Source organism: Erythrolamprus reginae, chromosome 11 (genome assembly GCF_031021105.1).
Source record: "Erythrolamprus reginae isolate rEryReg1 chromosome 11, rEryReg1.hap1, whole genome shotgun sequence".
In the NCBI taxonomy this organism is placed as follows: Eukaryota; Metazoa; Chordata; class Lepidosauria; order Squamata; family Dipsadidae; genus Erythrolamprus; species Erythrolamprus reginae.
The window spans coordinates 38,532,159-38,556,080 of record NC_091960.1 but is presented as its reverse complement, the minus strand read 5'-3'; the positions used below and the strand labels follow the sequence as shown (position 1 = coordinate 38,556,080).

Genomic DNA, 23,922 nt, shown 5'->3' with positions numbered 1-23,922 from the left:
TGTTCCAGCAGAGGCAAAAGTTGTTCCAGCTTCGGTTGTTTTGTCCTCCAATGTCAATGCTCCCCCTCTGGACTGGAAGCCCACAGAATGGCTCGGCCCGATTTCTGCCATCTCAGTGAATAGCATGGGAACTGACATGCATCTTCTCCCCAGTAATTCATTTATTGAAGAAAGAAATCTTCCATAGGCACCACATTTAAATAAGCATTTAATATTTAATTGCTACTAATATTGCCTTCAATTTAAAAAAATATTTCTAATTCCTTGCAGATATTTCAAAGTACAATATTAATTTTATACAAACTGGAGCAGGTAGCAAACCCTATTTCACATTTTACATTCTTCAAAAATACAACTTTGTTTATTCTTCTGGTGTTTTGGAAAGCTCTTCCTTTGGAAGTACTGTACCTATAGTGAGCATCTTCACATCACTCAATGCACAGATATTTGATCCCAGGTTTCAAAGTTAAACTAAATGTGCTTAAATACAATATAGGTACTCCTGAGAGAAACAGGTTACTTCAAATTCTCCCCAATGTGTCCTCTGAGGTTATGGAATTTAGCCATTGCAATACTGAGGCAGGGTTCCCACAACATGCATAACCTGATCTTTCAATTCACCCAAGTCACAGACCACCTCATATCATGAATTAACACAATGGGCTGATCAATGACCAAACTAAGACTAACTAAACGGTGCATTGCGGTAATTAAGCCTTTCATAAATCGGCTAAACCTTTCATGAAACTCAGCCAGAATGTGATCATGAAGATTTAGATCACAGTCCAAAAGTGAAGGGGACCCAGGAAGGCACTTTCAAAAATTATTTAAGAACCTTTGTGGTCACCAGGCTCCTTACTCAGGGAAGCAATCAATAGTTATTTGTTGGGCAAGTGCCTACTGGGAAAAAAAGGAAACCACTTCTCTTCAACTAAAGGGTTTTCTCTCCCTCCATGTTTCTGCCCAATAGGAAAAGGTGCATCTGAAACTTCCATGGTTTGAACAATGGGAAATTGCCCATTTGGACTAATCCAAAATCGGAAGAGAGGCTTAGACTCTTTTCTGATATTCAGTAGAATTCCACATTTAGCTCCACTCCTAAATCCTGACTGTGGCTAGACAGAATGGTACTTTGCTTTTTGCCCACATAATCCAAGCCAGTATCTTAGTATTTGGAAAGAAATAACACTGTAAAACAAAAGAAAAAAACTTCAAAAACATGTTTTGAAATAAGAACAACAATAATTCTTCCCTGGACTTTACTGGTGAAGACTATGTGGGAAGAAAAACTGAAATACCCAAATGATAAGGAAAATATAATGCATTTACTTGAAAGTGTCCACTGCATAGAAACTGGGTTTGGCCGGCGTGCACACTATTGAAAACACAGTGTGGATAACATACCATTTTCACCCATTTTCACAAACACCCACAGACACACCATACATAAATATATCCAGTTTCCTTGGCATTTTTCAGTGCAGAACAGACTTCAAAGCTCAAAAACAATAAACAATGCAGAAATTGAAAACCAGCCCTCACTAGCAGGAAGTATTGGCTAAGAACAGAAGATGCTATTTTGAACTTGAAGCAAATGTAAGGGATACGATAGAAGCATTGGCATCCTAGGCCAGCAGATGCTCCAAACAAGATTTCCTGTCCTTTAATAGATAAGAATTCCCCCATGTTGCTGCCATCTCTTCCAAGATCAACCTCTCTCTCTCTCTTGTGGGTACCTTGAAATTTTAGAACGTCTGGTGTCTCGGAAATAAGGCAGGTGGGTGGCAGCCAAGCACTCAGGAGGGGGAGCCGTCCAAACAGCAAAGGGCAGTCTGTGTCCTTCCCCCCCCCCCCCGCTTCCCCTGTGAGGAGCAAGACAGAGCTGGGAAGATCTCCAAGCAGAGACCAAAGCGGGAAATATTCTTATCTGGCCAACTCTGCTCAGCTCAGGCTGCCAACAGAGGTTTTGCATAGACGGGGCATTTGCTCAGAGATACATAAGTCAGAAAAGGGCCGAGGGGTGGTTTTGTGCCCCCTCCATCGCTCCCACATAAACACACTTGTGCGCATGCACGCACATATACATACATATAACCACACTCACAGAGTGCATGTGGACACTTCTAGCTACATGTATTGCACTGAAGTTAAGTACTTTTTTTTGCACATCACATACTTTACTCAGAAAAAAAAAGGGGGGAATACCCAAGGACTGTGAAGAGTTATTTACAAATGACATTGCAGCCATCAGCTGAAAGAGAACTAAAGTGCATTTTAGAGGCCAGCAAGTGTTAACTAGATCAGCCCCAGTGAACTCTATTCCTTCCCTAAACTTAAATAACAGAAGCAACTGCCACAAAACACTGGACTCCAGAGCAGGTTTTCCTAAAACGTAGTCATTTCCGTGTTCATGGATACGATTTCAGAATTCTCCAGCCTGTATCATCACTGCTGAGAGGTCCATAGCCCAAAAACTGACTACTTGCCCTGCTCTAATAACCTGCTCTCACCTTCAATACACAGCTGAGATGAAGTCCACTGGGACTCATTATTCCGTGGATACAATTGGTACAATTAAATTACTCAACCCTCAGCCCAGAAGCAAATCCACAGGATCAGCTGGCCCCCAAAGTCACTGGAGGGGGGGGGGGATCTTCCCAAAAGGCAATATCAAGCAAAGGGAACAAACGCTATTAGACCATAGTAGAGTAGACACCTTAACTACACCAGCCAGGAGTTCTCGCCTGGGTTTAACTTAGGAGGGAGCAGAGCATCAGAAATGCCCACCCCAGTGGCAAGGAGCCTGCTTCGTCCACCTCTCCGTTTGAGAAAAGCTCTTGGGAGGGGCATTCTGAGCAAGGAGCAATTGTCCTGGAGACAAATCCAAAGACAGTGGATGTGACAAAATAAAAACATGTACAAAACTTTAGAAACAAGGCTTCCCAAAACCTTCCAGGCATTCTACGCTGGGAGTTTACCCTGAGTAAGTTAAGAGAGAAAGGCTCACTGCACCCCGCTTGCCTGCTGAAGAATGGACCAAGCTCCTCAGGCTCCACTGGACCAACACCCAGGGCCCCTAAAGCCAGCCAATCTAAGAGGGACATTTTCGGGCCAGAGATGCTCCACGCGGAGAGAGTCATTCTGATAAAGCTGAACAGTGCAAATCCTTTTAGCCCCTGAATTCATGTAAACACCCAGGCTGAGAAGGGCAGAAGGAGCAGACGGAAGAGCCAGCGGCCCTTGGACTCATGTGCAAAGTCTGGCCGTGGTGGGGCGCAGGCCCCTCGGCTTCTGCTGATGCTAGGAGAGGTGGCCCCCCCACGCCCCCGGTCTCCCTCTTTCCCCACAACAAGCGTTGACTTCTTTCCCCACCCTGAGTCCCCCCCAGGGCCAGAGAGCCTCCCTTCCACCCTCCCAGAAGCCGGGGGCAGCCCCCCCCGCCTTCCAAAGTGACCAATTCCTGCGCTCACGGTGCTGTGAGCCAAAGTGACAAGCGCCTCCCCTTGGGAGAAAGGGGTCCTGGGACACGCTCGGGGGCAGCTGGCCCTCCGTCACTGCTGCGGCTGCTGCTTCCCTAAGGGAAGGGGCCACCCAAGGCAAGTCCCTCTTCCCCTGGCAGGAGGGGCGCAAGGGGGGAGGCCGTCTCCAGGCCCTGCAGGGAAAGGAAGCGGGAGGCATCGGCGGCACTGAGTTGGGGCTGGGGGCCCAGGAGGGGGCTCTGCGGGCCAGCAGGCGGCAAGGCCGATGCACAGCCGGCAGCTCTGGTGGAGGAGCCGGCCCCCGCCCTGGGGAGGCCCTGGGGAGGCCCTGGGGCCGGGGGCTCCCCCGAGGCCTTGGAGAGGGGGAGGGAGGCACAGCCCCTGCCGCCTGCTTTGTCCTTGCGGGCGTCCCGGCAGGCGCACTGGCACTGACACACCTCCTCCTGCTTGATGATGATCACGGGCACGCTCAGGCCGATCTGCTGCACCGGACTCCCTGGACAGAGAGAGGGAGGGAGGGAGGGAAGGGGCGGTCACTCCACGGAGAGGCCCCTCCCTCAGCTAGTAGCCGAACCTTCTTCCTCCAAGGAGCCGTGGCCAGGCGCCTCCTCCTCTTCCGGAAGCAGAAACGACATGACCCAGCATCCACTCCACACCCATGGAAATAAATGTCCTCTTTCTGCCCACAGCTTTGCTGCCCTCCTGAGCAAAGCCCCTTATGCGCCCCCCTCTCTGAATGTATGGTGCCCCCCCCATTTTGCATTAGTAAGGAGGAAATCTGTCAGTCAGGAAGGGGGTGCAGAGAGCCCTCCGCTCCCCCAGCCCCTCCCCCCTAGCCCGTCCCGGCTGCAGGTTTCCCTTGGCTGGGAGTGTGTGTGTGTGTGTGTGTGTGTGTGTGTGTGTGCGCGTAAGGATCAGGCAAAACAAAGGGGCCTTACCTGCACCGCCAGCCACAGGGAGGGCAGTTGTGAAGAAGACCTTCTCTACGACAGGCGGCTGTGGCTGGGGGGGGGGGGGGGAGAGAGAAGGGGGGGGCTGGGTGAAGCCTGTGAGGAGAGAGGCTGCAGCTCCCCACAGCTCTGACCCCCCCCCCTCACACACACACAGGGTCTGGTCGAGGTCACTGCAGGACGCCCTGAGATCTTGTCACACAGCTGTGACCACACACACACACACACGCTCAAGCCCCTGGGACTTACCATCTGTTCCTGGTTCTGCAGCGTCCCAGTGGCACCGTTTAAAATCCACTGGAGGTTTTGTTCCCCCACGATGATGCTGGACTGAAAGACGGCTGGGTTCTGGGAGGGGCCGATGGTAGCCCTGGGGTTGCTGGGCAGCGCAGGGCCCCCAGCCTGGGCTCTGCCGGGCAGGGCCTCCGGGCCCCCTGCAGCTGGGGCTGGTCCAGAGGGGGCCTCTGAGGCGCCAGGGAGCCCGTCCCCCGTGGGCTGTGCCGGGCTCCGGAGGGGGTGCAGGAAGCCCTGGGCGCTGGCTGCCAAAAGTGAGCGGTCAGGAGGAGGCACTTCGGGAGGCTGCAGGAGGCTGGCACCCGTGGGGGCAGGAGGCCGTGCGTGGAGGGAAGGCTCAGAGAGGCCAAGCTGCAGAACGAGCGGCAGAGACAGGGGCACCGTCTCTCCTGGTGCTGGCTGGGCATCGCCACCAAAATCTCCCATCAAGGCATCTGTCAAGCAAGCACAGGGACCGGTCGCCCGAGGCGTGTGGCCCTGAGGGAAGCCAGGAGAGGCACAGCTGGAGGCCTGGGAAAGAAGCCCCTCCGCTGAACTCTGCCCTGTGCCTGCACTGCCCGGGTCAGGCAGGGCCTCAGCCGACTTGTGGCAAGGTCTTCCTTCCGAGCAGTCCAGCCCCAAGCACCCCCCTCCCTCCCTCAGAGCATTCAGGGCACAGCACCAGGACTCCCTCCTCCTCCTCCTCTTCCAGCTCCTCTAGCGGCCTGCCCGGCCCGCTCTCCTTGAGCCTTGCTCAGACCAGGCTGCCCAGTGGACCCGTACCTGTGTGCTGAGAGTCTTCCTGAGTGGGAGGAGGCTCCGGGCTCTGGAACATCGACTCGAAGATGCTTGCTGGTGAGATGGTACTCAGGTCTTGTCCGTGCGCCTGCACCAATGAAACAGTCGTAAGGCCTCCGGGCTCAGTGACCACCCGGTGCCCAAGCTCAGCTAAGGCAACAAAGAGCTGGAGGGATCCAAGAAGCCAGCTTGCTTTCTGAGGCACGATAAACAAGCATCGTGGACTGATGGCAAGAGGCTACTTACACACCAGACACGCTCTGCTGGGACATTATAGCCAAAGGCAAGAGGTGCTTACTGGGTCTGAACTATTCCGCAGCTCTGAATCTGTGGACATAAGGCTTAAGTCGCTCAGGCAGAGTGAGTGGTTTGTGTCCTGCGGAAGAAGGAGAGAGGGAGCCTGAATTAAGCGAGTGCCCCCTGCCCCATCCTGTCAAATCACATCCAGCACAACCAATGGTCCTGAAGGCCAAAATCCCCTAAACCCCAAATTACAGCCATAGTGAGTCCATCTCTGGGGTCACACTTTTCAATAGCCATCAGGCCTTCCTTTCAGAATATGCAGTGGTCAGCACTCGGCAAAGATTCTTCTGGTTTTTGTAAAACACAAGGGGCTGCTCCATTGAGAGTTTGCAGTAGAAGAGAACTACAGAACATGGCACAAGTGATGGACCTGCCATGGGGTCAACTCCAAGGAAGGAGCCAGAAACTTTAGAGTGGACAAAATCAAAAGAAAAGGACAGAGAGAGAGAGAGAGAAGATTGGCCAGTTAAGGCAGGAGGGATTTGACTTCCTTATTTTTACCAGCATAATTTTGTGAGTAATCACAAATAAAATGATTATTTACTTATAACTTGTATGCCACCCAATTCTCAAATGACGGAACAGCTCTCAACAATCAAAGACGTTAAAGTGTTTATTTGAACTTGGAAAGGCCTTGGGGGGCCACGTGAACAGAGGTTGCCTGGGGAAGAGCCCCCAACAAGAGCAGGCACAGAGAGCAGAGCCCGAGGCTCCAAGGGAACCAAGTGGGAGAACTGTACTGCAAGTTCCGGTCGATGTAGCTTTACAGCAAAATAGAATTGGCTCATCCGGTATGTTTCCCTGGTAAAGCTGATACTATCCAATAGCAATGAAACTACAATAAAATGAAAAAATAAAGACGGTACCTGGCTCATCTTTGTAATGGGTTGTGGTATCCCAGGGTCACATGATTGTGATCTGTTTGTTTTGCCGGTTTCTGGCAAAAATCCATTCAAAAGAATGACTTCACCCTTGTGACTGCAGTATTTGGTTAACAATGGTGGATTTGCTTAATAACTGTAGTGATTTATTTAATGACCACTGTAAAACCAGGTACATACAACCGTAGCCAGAATTTCCAGAAATCCAGTACCAAATGCAGTCTATAGAGGGTCCTACAGTACTGCTCAGATCTCATTATCCACCTGTTTTGGAGGCAGAGGATTGCTTGACCCTCCAACTTCCGTCTGAGATTTGAGCTGCAAAGATTGCAGAAGCTGGACTTCTAGGAAAGATGACCCCCGAAGAGCTAAATACTCACCTCGGAGACGTTGTTGTTGGAGAACAAAGTGTATGACGATCCTTTTTCATGTCCTTTCATGTGGCTTTTGAGGCTATATTGCGTGCTAAAGGCCTTTTCACACCCATTGCTGGGACAAAAGAAAGGTCTCTCACCTACAGTGGGAGAAATCAACAGACATATCGATCAAACCAAAGGTACAAGTCCATCAATCTCCGCATTCTAACAGATCCACAATTTTGAATACTTACAATAGACTTATTTCTACACTGTCTTCCCCACACTAACACTTCCCCCTGAATCGGGCTTTTGAGTGCATGGCAATAAGGCCAAGCACTTATTTCAGGGTTCAAAAAAAAGTAAGACAGGGTCTTGTTTTTGGGGAAACAGGGTAAAGTCACTGCAGGGGGTGAGGACCAAGCCCTTATTTATCTAAAGCCTAATGGCCCCAAGCCGGGTGGTATAAATGAGTCTTAAGACTCTTGCGAAAGGCAAGGAGGGTGGGGGAGGTGCAAATCTCTGGGGGGAGCTGATTTCAGAGGACGGGCCCCCACAGAGAAGGCTCTTCCCCTGGGTCCCGCCAAACAACATTGTCTTGTTAACAGGACTTGTTAAAGGCCGATTCTGTGGGACGTAACTGGTCACGGAGATTCATACGGCAGAAAGCAGTCCCGATGCCATGTAGGGCTTTATTGGTCATTACCAAAACTTTGAATTGTGTCTGGAAACCAACCGGCAACCAATGCAGTCTGCGGAGTGCTGTAGAAGTGCGAATATGACTTGGAAGGCCCATAACCACTCACACGGCTGCATTTTGGATGGTTTGTAGTTTCCGAACAGTCTTCAGAGGCAGCCCCATGTAGAGAGCATTGCAGTGGTCGAACCTCGAGGTGATAAGGGCATGAGTGACTGTGAATAGAGACTCCCTGTCCAAATAGGCCCGCAACTGGTGCACCAGGTGAACCTGGGCAAACACCCCCCTTACCACAGCTGAAAGATGATGGTCCAAGTTCAGCTGTGGATTGAGGATGACGCCCAAGTTGTGGACCCTCTCTGAGGGGGCCAAAAGTCCTCCCCTCCAGAGTAATGGACGGACAGATAGTGTCCTTAGGAGGCAAAGCCCACAGCCACTCCGTCTTATTGGGGTTGAGTCTGAGCCTGTTGACACCCACCCAGACCCCGACAGCCTACAGACCGTGTCCACTGCTTCACTGAGTGGACACGGTGTGGAGATGTATAGCTAAGTATCTCACCTCCGGCCCTCGGATGATCTCACCCAGCGGTTTCCTGTAGATATTAAACAGCAGGGGGGGAGAGGACTGACCCGAGAAACCCCACAAGGGAGGGACCTAGGAGTCGACCTCTGACCCCCTGCCAGCACCCTCTGCGACCGACCAGAGAGGTAGGGGTGAACCACCGTAAAATGGGGCCTCCCACTCCCAGACCCTCCAGCCGGGGCAGAAGGATACCATGATCGATGGTACTGAAAGCCGCCGAGAGGTCAAGAAGCACCAGGATAGAGGATAAACCCCTGTCCCGGGCCCACCAGAGATCATCCACCAGCAGAATAAGCAGCCTTAGCAAGCAGAATTCCAATGAAGCAAATTTCAACACCCTCATATCTCAACTGGTCAGCCCTGTCAATGTTCACACCAACACCTTTACTTTCTTAAGTTCTGTAAAAGAATTCAGGGGTCAGTAGCCCTCCAGGTCTTACCAGTGTGGGTCCTGACATGTGTCTTCAGATGATGGCTAACAGCAAAGGCTTTCCCACAACCATCGTGGTCACACCTATGGGAGAAAGCAGGGAGCGTTCGGCATCACTGGGTCAGCTCCAGCTCCATTCAGGCAAGCTGGCCTTGCAAAGCTTTTGCACTTGCGGGAGTGACGGTGGGTGGCCAAGTTGAGTAGAGAATAATAGACATCCATGAGCCCCGAGGTGGCGCAGCGGGTAGAGTGCAGTACTGCAGGCCACTAAAGCTGACTGCTAGATCTGCAGGTCAGCAGTTCAAATCTCATCACTGGCTCAAGGTGGACTCCAAGGTGGGTCAAATGAGGATTTTGGGGGGGGGGACATGCTGGCTCTGTTAAAAAGTGCTATTGCTAACATGTTGTAAGCCTCCCTGAGTCTAAGGAGAAGGGCGGCACCCAAAAAAATCAATCAAACAAATGAATAAATATATGATATGGCTGCAAAAAGAGCTATTTACTTTTTGGGTTCATCCAAATGAATGAAAAAGTAAAGGTGTCCCCATGAGTTTTAGCCCAGAAGCCGTGCCTGGCTTTTGGAAGCAGCGCTCACCTCTGTTTCTTAAGCCAAAGAGCTACTAGCATTGTCTGGAGATATTTCTGTGGCGTGAGCACAGGACATCAAGCCACAGCACAGAGTGAAGGGGGAAAAGGAATGTTTCAAAATTAGGAGAGGCCCACTCCTCCCCCCCCCCCTCAGGTCCCATCTTGAGTGCTGGAAGAGGTTTAGAAAAGGGTGACGTGGATGAGACCCACACAGGCGTCTTTAGCTTTGAAGACTATGGGATGTAACAGAGTTATATTCTCTATTGTTTCAGAGAACGGTTCTTGGATTAAGAGATTTAAGCTACAGGAGGGCAGCTGAGAAGAACACTGAAACCAGTGACTCAAAAAGAGTAATTGACGGAGAGGCGGTGGGGGAATTCTGCCTTTCCTTCAGGAACTCGAGTGGCTTAGATGGCTCTTCCACATGCATCACGTCCTCAGCTGAGAACACCTGAGACCCTCTGGAGGGTCTGTGCCCATTATGGACCACTTGGAGGGCAACTGAGGGCATCTGGGAATGTGGTGGCTCCAGCTACTGCAATGTCTTTTTCTTTTTTTAAGTTTATGTATCAATTATCTGGAAATGTAAAAAGGAATACCGTATTTTTGGTGTATAAGACGCATCTTTTCCCTCCCTAAATTAGGCTGATAATTAGGCTGCATCTTATACACTGAACGTAGCCCCCCCTCCGCCCCCGCTAACTAGCTGCTAAAGATTTTCCAAGCTCTTGTCCTGAAGACTCCTTCCTTGCTTCTGTCTGTGAAGAATGTTTTCCAAGCCCTAAGTCTTTGCAGGGTTTGTTTCATTGCTCTAACTTGCTCTGAGTAAGTTATGTCAGCTCCTTCCTTGCTTCTGTCTGTGAAGAATGTTTTCCAAGCCCTAAGTCTTTGCAGGGTTTGTTTCATTGCTCTAACTTGCTCTGAGTAAGTTATGTCAGCTCCTTCCTTGCTTCTCTCTGTGAAGAATGTTTTCCAAGCCCTAAGTCTTTGGAGGGTTTGTTTCATTGCTCTAAATTGCTCTGAGTAAGTTATGTCAGCTCCTTCCTTGCTTCTGTCTGTGAATAATGTTTTCCAAGCCCTAAGTCTTTGCAGGGTTTGTTTCATTGCTCTAACTTGCTCTGAGTAAGTTATGTCAGCTCCTTCCTTGCTTCTCTCTGTGAAGAATGTTTTCCAAGCCCTAGGTCTTTGCAGGGTTTGTTTCATTGCTCTAACTTGCTCTGAGTAAGTTATGTCAGCTCCTTCCTTGCTTCTCTCTGTGAAGAATGTTTTCCAAGCCCTAGGTCTTTGGAGGGTTTGTTTCATTGCTCTAACTTGCTCTGAGTAAGTTATTTCAGCTCCTTCCTTGCTTCTCTCTGTGAAGAATGTTTTCCAAGCCCTAGGTCTTTGCAGGGTTTGTTTCATTGCTCTAACTTGCTCTGAGTAAGTTATGTCAGCTCCTTCCTTGCTTCTCTCTGTGAAGAATGTTTTCCAAGCCCTAGGTCTTTGCAGGGTTTGTTTCATTGCTCTAACTTGCTCTGAGTAAGTTATGTCAGCTCCTTCCTTGCTTCTCTCTGTGAAGAATGTTTTCCAAGCCCTAGGTCTTTGCAGGGTTTGTTTCATTGCTCTAACTTGCTCTGAGTAAGTTATGTCAGCTCCTTCCTTGCTTCTCTCTGTGAAGAATGTTTTCCAAGCCCTAGGTCTTTGGAGGGTTTGTTTCATTGCTCTAACTTGCTCTGAGTAAGTTATTTCAGCTCCTTCCTTGCTTCTCTCTGTGAAGAATGTTTTCCAAGCCCTAGGTCTTTGGAGGGTTTGTTTCATTGCTCTAAATTGCTCTGAGTAAGTTATGTCAGCTCCTTCCTTGCTTCTGTCTGTGAATAATGTTTTCCAAGCCCTAAGTCTTTGCAGGGTTTGTTTCATTGCTCTAACTTGCTCTGAGTAAGTTATGTCAGCTCCTTCCTTGCTTCTCTCTGTGAAGAATGTTTTCCAAGCCCTAGGTCTTTGCAGGGTTTGTTTCATTGCTCTAACTTGCTCTGAGTAAGTTATGTCAGCTCCTTCCTTGCTTCTCTCTGTGAAGAATGTTTTCCAAGCCCTAGGTCTTTGGAGGGTTTGTTTCATTGCTCTAACTTGCTCTGAGTAAGTTATTTCAGCTCCTTCCTTGCTTCTCTCTGTGAAGAATGTTTTCCAAGCCCTAGGTCTTTGCAGGGTTTGTTTCATTGCTCTAACTTGCTCTGAGTAAGTTATGTCAGCTCCTTCCTTGCTTCTCTCTGTGAAGAATGTTTTCCAAGCCCTAGGTCTTTGCAGGGTTTGTTTCATTGCTCTAACTTGCTCTGAGTAAGTTATGTCAGCTCCTTCCTTGCTTCTCTCTGTGAAGAATGTTTTCCAAGCCCTAGGTCTTTGCAGGGTTTGTTTCATTGCTCTAACTTGCTCTGAGTAAGTTATGTCAGCTCCTTCCTTGCTTCTCTCTGTGAAGAATGTTTTCCAAGCCCTAGGTCTTTGGAGGGTTTGTTTCATTGCTCTAACTTGCTCTGAGTAAGTTATTTCAGCTCCTTCCTTGCTTCTCTCTGTGAAGAATGTTTTCCAAGCCCTAGGTCTTTGCAGGGTTTGTTTCATTGCTCTAACTTGCTCTGAGTAAGTTATGTCAGCTCCTTCCTTGCTTCTCTCTGTGAAGAATGTTTTCCAAGCCCTAGGTCTTTGCAGGGTTTGTTTCATTGCTCTAACTTGCTCTGAGTAAGTTATGTCAGCTCCTTCCTTGCTTCTCTCTGTGAAGAATGTTTTCCAAGCCCTAGGTCTTTGGAGGGTTTGTTTCATTGCTCTAACTTGCTCTGAGTAAGTTATTTCAGCTCCTTCCTTGCTTCTGTCTGTGAAGAATGTTTTCCAAGCCCTAGGTCTTTGCAGGGTTTGTTTCATTGCTCTAACTTGCTCTGAGTAAGTTATGTCAGCTCCTTCCTTGCTTCTCTCTGTGAAGAATGTTTTCCAAGCCCAAAGTCTTTGCAAGGTTTGTTTGCATTGCTCTACTTGCAATGTAAGGGAGCTCTGAGGAAGGCCACCCACCGGCTGGGGTGTGAGTTCAGATTGGGGGGTGGGGGTAGGGGTAGCTTTCCACCAGGTTCTTTTCTTTTAAAGAGAGAGAGAGAGAGAGAGTGAGAGAGAGAGAGAGAGAGAGAGAGAGAGGGTGGGAGAATAACAATATTCTCTAGAGAAAGAAATGTGTATCTTCCATCAATTGCAATGTAAAAACAGAGAGACAGAAAGAAAGACAGAATTACGCTGCAATTGATGGGAGATACACGTGTCTTTCTCTAGAGAAGCTGGTTTTTCGCCCGCCTCCTTCTCTCTCTCTCTCTCTCTAAAAGAAAAGAACCTGGTGGAAAGCTAACTGACCCCTGCCCAACTCACACTCCAGCCAATCTCAGATCTTCCTCAGCTGGGCTGGGCTCCCCACTCGCGGCTGCTCTGTCTTCAGAGCCTGGAGCTGTCAGGCCAGCTCTGAGTCCAGCTAGAGCAGAGGGGGGGGGAGTGGGCATGGGGGAGGGAGAGAACCAGGAGGAGAGCCGAGTCTGGTATGACCTTGATTGGAGGAATTCTGGGATCTTTCCTGCCCACCAAACTAATGGTTGGACTCCAATATGAATCTCAGAAGGTGTGTGCGTACGTTGGGACCAGTGACAGGCAGCCAGTCAAGTCAACTGAGGCCAAACACGCAAGAGCAGTTTGATGCCTCTGGGCTTCTGCAGAATTGGCTGGTTCTGCATCAAACTGACCACCTCCACCTGCTTAGTGAAGAGAATTTAAACTACTTGCTTTTCGATGGGAACCGAGTTGAAGGTCGAGTGACACTGAACCAGTGAGGCTGTGCACTCCGCCAGGGAGCTTCACACAGGGGAAACGTCGTTGGGGATTGACACCTTATAGGCCTCAGCGAATCAACTGCTTCTTCCCAGCAGACATGATGGAAAAGCCTTGCAAATGACAACTCACCTGAATGGCTTCTCTCCAGTGTGAGTCCGGATGTGTTTCCGCAGATCGCTGAGGGTCGTAAAGTACTTGCTGCAGCCTTCTGACTCGCAGTTGAAGGTTTTCCCCGTATGGAGCCTCTGATGGGCTTTTAACCTAAGGAAGAAGGGGGTCTCCATTTCTGATCCAAGGCATAGACACATAGAAGGTGGACGGCAGAAAAAGACCTCATAGTCCATCCAGTCTGCCCTTATACTATTTCCTGCATTTTATCTTGGGATGGACATAGAAAACAGTATAGGGGGAGTGGGCGTAGAGCAGAGCAAAACCCATTTCATGGGGACATCAGTCAGTTCAACCAGTGTCACCGTTTCTCTCTCTCTCTCCAGGTGTAAGCAGTGATTTCTCCTGATGGATATGAGATTTCCGGAAAATCTCCCCTCTTACCTGTACAGTGTGTTGAAGGCTTTTTCACACCCCTGGACATCGCACTCAAAGGGCTTCTCCTTGGTGTGCACCCGGACATGGATCTTTAGGCTGTACGAGGTCAGGAAGGCCTTCCCACACCCCTCCTGGTTGCACACAAAGGTGTACTCCCCACGGTGGGTCTTCTGATGGGTGCGCAGGTTGCCTGCAGTGCTGTAGGTACGAGGGCAGCCCTCAAATGTGCACTGGTAGCGCTTCACCTGCCAGAGAAAGAGCATGGTTCAAATCAGTGTTGGCCCAGTCCATTTCACAGAGCTATTGGAAGAGAAAAGAGATGTTTGAGTTCAGGAGGCAGCAAAAGCAATGCAAACATAGCTGCATGCTTTGATTAGAATCAGAGTGGACCCTCCTTTGTCCACAGATATTCCCATGACCCTGCCCTTTGCTTGGGGATTAAGGGGCACAGTAAGAACTTTTAGATTCGGAAGGGCAGGCAAGAGAAATAGAGCTAGACGTGAGCTCTATGCTAAAGCAGGCTCCCCAGCTTCTCCTTGCAGGTTATTGTATGCAACTTTAAGGGATATGTATATAGAAGATCACTTCACTGGAAAGCCTTTTCTAACTGTCTCCAGTGAATGAAACTGACATTTTAACAGCATCCCTGATAACCTACAATATAAAAATAGTGACTATCATGAATCATCAAATATAAATAGTAAATATAAATTTCTCCTTCAGCTAGCAATACACTACAATACAAATAATTGCTGCATATATATGAAGGATAGATGTGGCTCAGATATTTTTTTTTCAGTATAAGATTTTTATTTTTCTCCATCATAAAGTAAAACAATATATAGTTATAAACACAACAACAATGCTTAAAATCAATCATATATAAACTTTTCTTTTCTTATTACTCCCTCAATGGAGGCTCTTATCTCTCCTCGTCTAAAATTTTCTACTAATTTTATACATTATCAATTCTTAAAAATCTAAATAAAGATTCTCCCTCACCATCTTACTACAAAAGGTTACATTACATCAATGCAAAGAATAAAATTTATTTTATCTAAATTTTAATATTGTATCATATAGCTAAATAAAAATTCTCTCTCTATATATATATATATCTTTAATAAAAGGAAGTATTCATAATATATCACGTACGTCGTAAAATAAAGTTCTATATGTTTAAAATCTAAACAATAAGTAAATTTTGTGTTATATCATTATATAACGCTACCACCATTTCTCATCTTTGCCATCTGGCTTGAAAAGTTTAAATCAAATTCTCATGTTTCAATTTTTTCAAAATTAACCAATTACTAATACATACATCTCTTAGTTTTCTATCCAATCATAAAACTTCCCCCAAATTTTATAATAATCCGAGTCTTGTTTATCTTTAAGTTTCAAAGTCAATCTACTCATCTCTGCACAATCCATAATTGTTCTCAAAACTTCCCTTTCCGTTGGTATCCTATTCAATTTCCAACATTGTGCATATACAATCCTAGCTGCTGTAATTATATGTATAATTAAATATGTCTCTTCTTTATCAAAATTATCTGGTAAAATACCCAGAAAGTATATCTCGGGTCAGATATTGTATGGTTTGTTTGGGTTGTGTGATTATTTTTTATGATAAGGGTTTTAATCTGTTTTTAATACTGGATTAAAAATATTGGAGACTTCAGAGAGGGGCAGCATACAAATCTAATAAATAATTATTATTATTATTATTATTATTATTATTATTATTATTATTATTATTATTACTATAATTATATTCAGCACATTTCAAGGAAGCTTGAAAATACAGTGAAAAATAACACTGGGTTCCTCACATCACATCCTTCCAAAATGGAAGCCCCAGGTGGACTGGAACGACCAAGGTTCATCCCTCCACAGTCACATCTTCAACATATCTAATATCCTTTATGTAAATCCCAGATGCTGTCTCCCAGTCCAGACAAACTCCTACTACAATCCCAGTTACTGCTTCCCATAGCTAAGTTAAAGGAAAACCTTTAACAGGATTCACAGTGAGCAATTTACTTTGAAGGATTTGGAGGAAGTGTAATAGGTATACTGAGAATAATACAGTATACAAAACTTGCATAAAGTAGCTTTCCTTTTGCTTCCTTTTCTATGCAATATGAAATCTTCTGAATGATTGCACTTATGCCTCACTCTGTAGGCATAAAATCTCAATGCAGAATAAATTCCCACTCTGTAAACAATGTGACAAGCCAGATCGTGTGTATTCCCTGAAAGGTCAAAAGAGTGGGAGCAAGTTGTTTCAAAACAGAGGAACCGCTAGCAGGACCATGACCCTCCCTCCCTAACAGGATGAGACTCACCTGGGGAAGGCAGGCAGAATTTTCTCTTTGTGGTCATGTGACCGTGGGATGCTGCCTGGTTTCTGACCTGCAAGTCACATGGTCTGGAGAGGCAGCCATCAACCAAAACCTCATAGAAACATAGAAACATAGAAGACTGACGGCAGAAAAAGACCTCTTGGTCCATCTAGTCTGCCCTTTTACTATTTCCTGTATTTTATCTTAGGATGGATATATGTTTATCCCAGGCATGTTTAAATTCAGTTACTGTGGATTTCCCAACCACGTCTGCTGGAAGTTTGTTCCAAGGATCTACTACTCTTTCAGTAAAATAATATTTTCTCATGTTGCCTTTGATCTTTCCCCCAACTAACTTCAGATTGTGTCCCCTTGTTCTTGTGTTCACTTTCCTGTTAAAAACACTTCCCTCCTGAACCCTATTTAACCCTTTAACATATTTAAATGTTTCGATCATGTCCTCCCTTTTCCTTCTGTCTTCCAGACTATACAGATTGAGTTCATTCAGTCTTTCCTGATACGTTTTATACTTAAGACCTTCCACCATTCTTGTAGCCCGTCTTTGGACCCGTTCAATTTTGTCAATATCTTTTTGTAGGTGAGGTCTCCAGAACTGAACACAGTACTCCAAATGCGGTCTCACCAGCGCTCTATATAAGGGGATCACAATCTCCCTCTTCCTGCTTGTTATACCCCTAGCTATGCAGCCAAGCATCCTACTTGCCTTTCCTACCGCCCGACCACACTGTTCACCCATTTTGAGACTGTCAGAAATCACTACCCCTAAATCCTTCTCTTCTGAAGTTTTTGCTAACACAGAACTGCCAATGCAATACTCAGATTTAGGATTCCTTTTCCCCAAGTGCATTATTTTACATTTGGAAACATTAAACTGCAGTTTCCATTGCTTTGACCATTTATCTAGTAACGCTAAATCATTTACCATATTACAGACCCCTCCAGGAATATCAACCCTATTGCACACTTTAGAGTCATCGGCAAATAGGCAAACCTTCCCTACCAAACCTTCCCCTATGTCACTCACAAACATATTAAAAAGAATAGGACCCAGAACAGACCCTTGTGGCACACCGCTTGTAACCTGACTCTGCTCAGAATACTCGCCATTAACAATAACTCTCTGATGTCTATGCTTCAGCCAGCTTGAAATCCACTGAACTATCCAGGGATTAAGTCCAATCTTCACTAATTTATCTATCAGCTCTTTATGTGGAACCGTATCAAAGGCTTTGCTGAAGTCCAGATAGGCAATATCCACGGCACCACCTTGATCCAACACCTTTGTGACATAGTCAAAGAACTCAATGAGATTAGTCTGACACGATTTGCCTTCAGTAAAGCCATGCTGATTTGGGTCCAATAAGTTATTGTTTTTTAGATGCTGATTTATCCTCTTTTTGAGTAGAGTCTCCATCATTTTAACTACAACTGATGTCAAGCTAACTGGCCTGTAGTTACCAGCTTCTTCTCTACTGCCCTTCTTGTGGATAGGCACAACACTGGCCATTCTCCAATCCTCAGGAACATCTCCTGTTAACAGGGATTTGTTAAACAAATCAGTCAGGGGGGTAGCAATGACAGATCTGAGTTCTTTTTTTTCTAAAAAAGCCTGAGTATTATTATTATCACTTCTAAATCATAAGACAATAAGGAGACTTTGCTTGAAGGTGATTCAAGGTGATTCACCCTATTGTGAAAAACTTTATTTTAAACTTCTCACTGAACCAAAAACTGCTCTCTGAATTTACAATTTTAAAACGGAAACTAATTAAACCTAATTCCTTATCTCAATCACTAGATTCTTTCTCTTAATTTTAGTACTGAAAATGCCTAAGCCAACATGTCAATAATGATGAAAAGAATTCAGAGATAGCAAAGTTATCTGACTGATCAGAAAAACATTGCTATAACCCTTTTTAAGCCTCCATTCTGTGTTTTTTTAATGAAATGCGACTGATCATTTTGCAGCAATTTAAAAAGATACAAACATGTATTAGATGTGTACTATATGCAGTAGATACTAACATCCTACACACACACACATAGTCAGTAAAATGCCAGGATTTTAAGACCAAGACCAAATCAGACCAAGATAAATCACTTCAGCTCTTTTTCCATCTTTAATATAAGATATAAGCTGTACAATTCAATTGAAAACCAAATTGAATTTTTTTGGGGGGGGGAGTTGGAATAACATTAAAACATCTAATAACGTAGTTGCTTAAGTGTGCACACCCTCTTATAAACAGGGATGTGGTTGTGTTCAGAATTAACCAATCAAATTCAAACCATGGTAAATAGTACACACCTGCCGTCAAGTGACTTTGATCAAACCATACAAATTTCAGCTTTTCTAGTAGGATTTTTCTGACATTTAGTTGCTTCTTACAGCAAAAGCCATCGTCTGCAAAGAGTTTACAAAGCATCAAAGGGATCTCAGTGCTGGAAAGTTTAAGTTGGAGGAACTGTATAAAAATATTTCCAAGGCATCGGATATACCATGGAACACAATGAAGACAGTTATCAAGCAAGTGGAGAAAATTTGACACAACAGTGACATTAACAAGAACTGTCTGTTCCTCCAAAATTGATGAAAAAACAGCAATAGGAAAGCTGGTTGAAGAAGCTGCCAAAAGGCCTATAGCAACGTTAAAGGAGCTGCAGCAATGCCTGACATGTGACCACAATCTACTCCAATGGTCGTATGCCTGGGCTATGGGGTAGGAGGGCCAGACAGAAGCTTTTCTCTTACAAAGAAAAACATCCAAACCCAGCTACATTTTGTATTTCTGACAAAAGCAAGTGTGCAAATGGGTCTTTGATGAGACCAAGTTGGATTTCCCCCCACCCAAATAATTCCAAAATCTATATTTGGCCAAAAAAAACCCACTCTCAACTACCAAAAATACATTACACCTACAGTGAACCATTGCTTTTCTTCAGATGAAACTGGGACTTTGGTCAAGGTGGAAGGAATTATGAGGAGTTCTAAATACAGTGATACCTCGTCTTACAAACGCCTCGTCATACAAACTTTTCAAGATACAAACCTGGGGTTTAAGATTTTTTTGCCTCTTCTTACAAACTATTTTCACCTTACAAACCCACCGCCGCCGTTGGGATGCCCCACCTCTGGACTTCTGTTGCCAGCGAAAGCACCCGTTTTTGCACTGCTGGGATTTCACTGATGCTCCCTTCACTGGGAAACCCCACCTCTGGACCTCCGTGTTTTTGTGATGCTGCAGGGGAATCCCAGCAGTGCAGAAATGGGTGCTTCGCTGGCAACAGAAGTCCAGAGGTGGGGTTTCCCAGCAAGGGGAGCCTCACTGAAATCGCAGCATCGCAAAAACACAGAGGTCCGGAAGTGGGGTTTCGAAGACTTCGGTGTTTTTGCGATGCTGCGATTTCACTGATACTCCCTTCGCTGGGAAACCCCACCTCTGGACTTCCGTTGCCAGCAAAGCACTCGTTTTTGCGATGCTGGGATTCCCCTGCAGCATCACAAAAAAACAGAAGGCCGGAGGTGGGGTTTCCCAGCAGCGCAAAAACGGGTGCTTCGGCTGGCAAAAGGGGTGAATTTGGGGCTTGCACACATTAATAGCTTTTCCATTGATTCCTATGGGAAACATTGTTTCGTCTTACAAACTTTTCACCTTAAGAACCTCATCCTGGAATCAATTAAGTTTGTAAGACAAGATATCACTGTACCAGTCAATTTGGGCACAAAGCTTTCCTGCCTCTGCTTAAAATGCTGAGGATGAATGTCACCTTTCAACACAACAATGACCCAAAGAATATCTCCAAACCAACAAAACAATTATTTCACCAGAAGATCAAAGATTTGGAATGGCCCAGCCAGAGCCCAGACTGGAATCCAATTGTAAATCTGAAGAGGGCTTCCCAAAACAAAGCTGATACTGACACCTACCCAAAAGACTGAGTGTTATCATAAATCAAAAGTTGCTTCAAGTTTTTGTTTAAGTTTAGTTTAAGGCTGTGTACAGTTATACATGTTACTGAATTTTAATATTATTTTCCCCCAAAACAATTTATTTTTCAATTGATTTGCACAGCTCACATACTGTATATTAACGGTAAAAAAAAAATCTGAAATGATTAATCTCGGTCTGTTGTTTTTTACCCAAAAAATATGACATTTTAACAGGGGTATGTAGACTTTTTACATCCCCCACTCAAGAGCACACAAAAGTTGTTTCTACTGATCCAGTTCAGTCCGGCAAGTGGTGGGAACCAGGAGATGCGCCTTCTCTGGTTCTCTCTGTCCTCTGGAATATCATTCCTTCACAGCATGGGATGAGCACGACCCTGCTGGCCTCCCATAAGATTGTGAAGACTTGGTAGTGTGCCCCCAGACCTGGGGTCCAAGTATGTTAAGCGCCCTGCTTCTTGGTTACATTAGTATCTGTGGCAGTAGTTTTGGTCATGACTAAATACAGTGTATATTTTTATGTTGTATGATATATATGGTTCAGAGTCACTGGCTGAAATAGGCAGTAATATTCGTTTCCCCCAAAATAAGACCTCCCTTGATAATAAGCCCAATCGGGCTTTTGAGTGCATGGCAATAAGGCAAACCACTTATTTCAGGGTTAGAAAAAATTTAAGACGGTCTTATTTTCAGGGAAACGTGTATGGTAGAAATTAAATAAAAACAAAAACAAAATTGGTTTAGAAATTTAAGCACCTTAACATATATATATTGGCATATTATCTCCTAAAATACAAAAGAAAATAATTTTCTTAGACAAACCAGAAGGCACTGAACAACTTTTTAACATGAGCCAAAATTCTTTCAATGAGGAACTTATTCCAGAAGACTCTGGGAAAGAGGGTCCGATTTAAGCTGGCAACTTACTTCCTTCAGCTTCGTCTCTGGGCACTCGGACTGCAAAGTGAGGGTGGCCCCCTCAATGTTCCTGGGCATGGGAGTCGAGCCCGGGTTGATGGTCAGGTGGATCTGATCCGGCGAAATGATGTGCTGCACGTAGCCCTGGGCGATGCCTTCCGGGTCGGCCATCAAGTGGAACCTCTCCTCCTGCAGGAAAGGCAGGAGATGCCCGCCGTGCCCTTCCTCCTCCTCTTCTTCCTCCTCCTCCTCCTCCTCCTCCAGCGGCTCCTGGTCCTGCTCGATAAGGACGGTCGTCCTGTCGTAGACGGTCCCGGAGGGAGGCGAGGCGGCCAGGCCATTCTGCCGCGGGTGGAACCCGATCGGCTCCTCGTCCTCCTCCACCTTGTAGTAGATGACGCTCCGCGGGCTGTTCTCCCCCATGGCTCAGAGGGCTCCGGGGGCGGCCACGGGAGGAAGGAGACGCTGCCAGCCGCTGTCTGCCCAGGAGGGAAGCGGGAAGGGCGGCCGTCAGCCGGGAAGGCCGCTCTTCGGCCACCCACGAACCAGCCTCGGTGGCCGCCCTTCACGCCCGAGACCCCCCCCGCCCCCGCGCCCCGCCCCCCCGCCGACCGGAGCAGCAGCGCCGAGCGAGGTCTCACCGGGTGCCCTCAGAGCCGGGTCAGGCCCGGGCGGAGCTGCCGCCGCCGCCATGACACTGGTCGTCCTCCTCCGCCGCCGCCGCCTGGGTCCCCGCAGGCCGTCCCGCTTCCGCTTCCGGCCAGCCCCTCGTGACGCCGCACTTCCGCCCCGAGCCCTGGCCTCGCCCCCACCAGCTTCCTATTGGCTCCCCTGGCCATCAAGAGGCGCTGTTCCTGCGGGCGGGGGAGGGAAAGGGGTGTCCTGAGTCCAGGGGAAACCCCGCCACGCCCCCCCCCTCCCCCCTGGGGGGGGCGCGTCAGAGTCCCAGGGCCAGTCCCTCTGGGGAGGGGGGGGCGCCTCTCTCTCTCTCCCCCCTCCCCAAAGGTCTTGTTTCTTCTTCTTCCTCCTCCTCCTGGTTCCTTTGCATATTTCATGGGCAGCCTGTGTTTTAGAAACCCCCCCCCCCGAAGGAGTAGTGGAAGAGAATAAACGAAGCGGAAGGAAGGAAAGAGAAAGAAGGAAGGAGGCAGAGAGGAAGGTAGGAAGGAAAGAGAATGAAGGAAGGAAGGAGGCAGGGAGGAAGGAAAGAAGAAAAAGAAGGGAGGGAGGGAGGGAGGGGGAAGGGAGGAAGAGAAAGAAGGAAGGAGGCAGAGAGGAAGGAAGGAGGCAGGAAGGAAGGAGGGAGGCAGGGAGGAAGGAAGCAAGAGAAAGAAGGAAGGAAAGAAAGATAAGAAAGGAAGGAAGGAAGGAGGCAGAGAGGAAGGTAGGAAGGAAAGAGAAAGAAGGAAGGAGGCAGAGAGGAAGGTAGGAAGGAAAGAGAAAGAAGGAAGGAGGCAGAGAGGAAGGAAGGAGGCAGGGAGGAAGGAAGCAAGAGAAAGAAGAAAGGGAGGGAGGGAGGGAGGTAGAGAAAGAAGGAAGGAAAGGAAGGCAGGCAGTTCCTAAAAAGGCCCCGGGGGTTTCCCTGTTGAGCCCCCGAGAAGAGGACGAAGGGATGCCAGGCGAGGCTTGAAAAATCTCTTTGATGGCCAGAGTGAAAAGGCTGTGTGGCAAAACTGTGTGCGAGGCACACAGAGCAAATGCACGTGAGAAGCGTCCGCCCCCCCCTTGTGAGGGGGGCTACTCGGAGTAGGACCTCCATTTTACGCTGCTAGAAACAAAGTTGGCCCAGTCAGAGACAAAGGTTCGTTCCCGCCGTCTTTGTCCAGGCCCGTCTCTGTCCACCTACGAAGCCTTCCTAGGGCCTTGAGTGGGGGTCGTTCCCCTGCCAGGCCAAGTTGTCCTAGGACTGCCTGGGTTTTGGGAGCAGCTGCAGCACACTGCCGTCCACTGGGATTCCCAGATCCCTTGCACAGCGCTTGCCCTATGGAGCAGGTGCAATGCTTTTACTTTCGGTCCACTGCGCTCGCTCCTGTCGGGTTATCTCTCCCCTTTAATTCAGTATTTAAATATTCCCCCATTTCATTGAAATTTGTTTTTCTGAAATCCAGCATCTGAGGGTCCAACAAGAAGCAATGAGGGCCTGTGTTCTTGTGCAAATGGGGTCATGACAGGAATTCTCACCCACTTGCTGATGGCTTCTGGCAATATATCTTGGATAGGTTGTCCCACGTGAATGACAGCACGTCTGGGGGTGATGAAGAAAAGATCACAAGAAAATTGCAATTTCCTTATTGATCCGAAGACAGCTCTCCTAACAGCAGCAGGATCCGTCAGGAGCTGGGACAACCAGGATACTAAGATCTTGTGCTCGGGGACTGAGGAGTGAGACTGGGTGAGATGACTTCCAAATTTTATTAAAGTTTACCCAAAGTTTACCCCAAGTTAAAATTTTTAAAAACAATCTCCAAATAAGAAAATGGCAAGACTAAAGATTAAAGAGACGCAAAATAAATATTTAAAGGATGGTTTTGTTCTGCCTGAGGTGGCAGCTGAGCAGTAATTAAGGTCCAAACAAAGCACACAGACTGCAGTTTCAGCCACCCAAAAATATATTCCATTCACACGTTGGCTGAGAACCACAAGTACGGCAAAAGAATGTCTGTTTACTGCCAATCTTCAAAGCTGATAACAAATGTCCCAAAACACCCCAGGTTTGTAAATAATTTCTCCAAACTGGGCTGAAGCAAAGGCACTCCCTATTTTTGCAATAGCTACAGTCTTTCATAAAGCAATTTCCCAAAGGCTGGATTTCTCCAAGAATGCAGGGATGTTGGTTTTAGAGAAAACTCTGGATCTGTTTCTCTTTCTCTGTTAAACCACGAACGATAACTCTCGCAAAGGACACTCCAACAAACCTCCCCTTTTATGCATGCTGCAGAATTCCCTATGACTCTCAGCTGTGATCAAGGTCTCC

At 47.0% G+C, this 23,922-nt stretch overlaps 1 protein-coding gene across 1 annotated transcript; it reads right to left on the bottom strand.

The window, feature by feature from the left end:
• Nucleotides 1-195: 195 nt before the first annotated feature.
• Nucleotides 196-21,706, bottom strand: MTF1 (metal regulatory transcription factor 1). Its single transcript, XM_070764710.1, has 11 exons — nucleotides 21,590-21,706; nucleotides 20,958-21,427; nucleotides 13,719-13,957; nucleotides 13,296-13,427; nucleotides 8,761-8,834; nucleotides 7,065-7,198; nucleotides 5,799-5,876; nucleotides 5,486-5,588; nucleotides 4,679-5,157; nucleotides 4,418-4,481; nucleotides 196-3,975 (listed from the first exon to the last, which is right to left on the bottom strand). The coding sequence occupies exons 2-11, from the start codon at nucleotides 21,369-21,371 to the stop codon at nucleotides 3,575-3,577; spliced, it is 2,118 nt and encodes a 705-aa protein (XP_070620811.1). The 5' UTR covers nucleotides 21,372-21,427; nucleotides 21,590-21,706; the 3' UTR covers nucleotides 196-3,574.
• Between the last annotated feature and the right edge of the window lie 2,216 nt (nucleotides 21,707-23,922).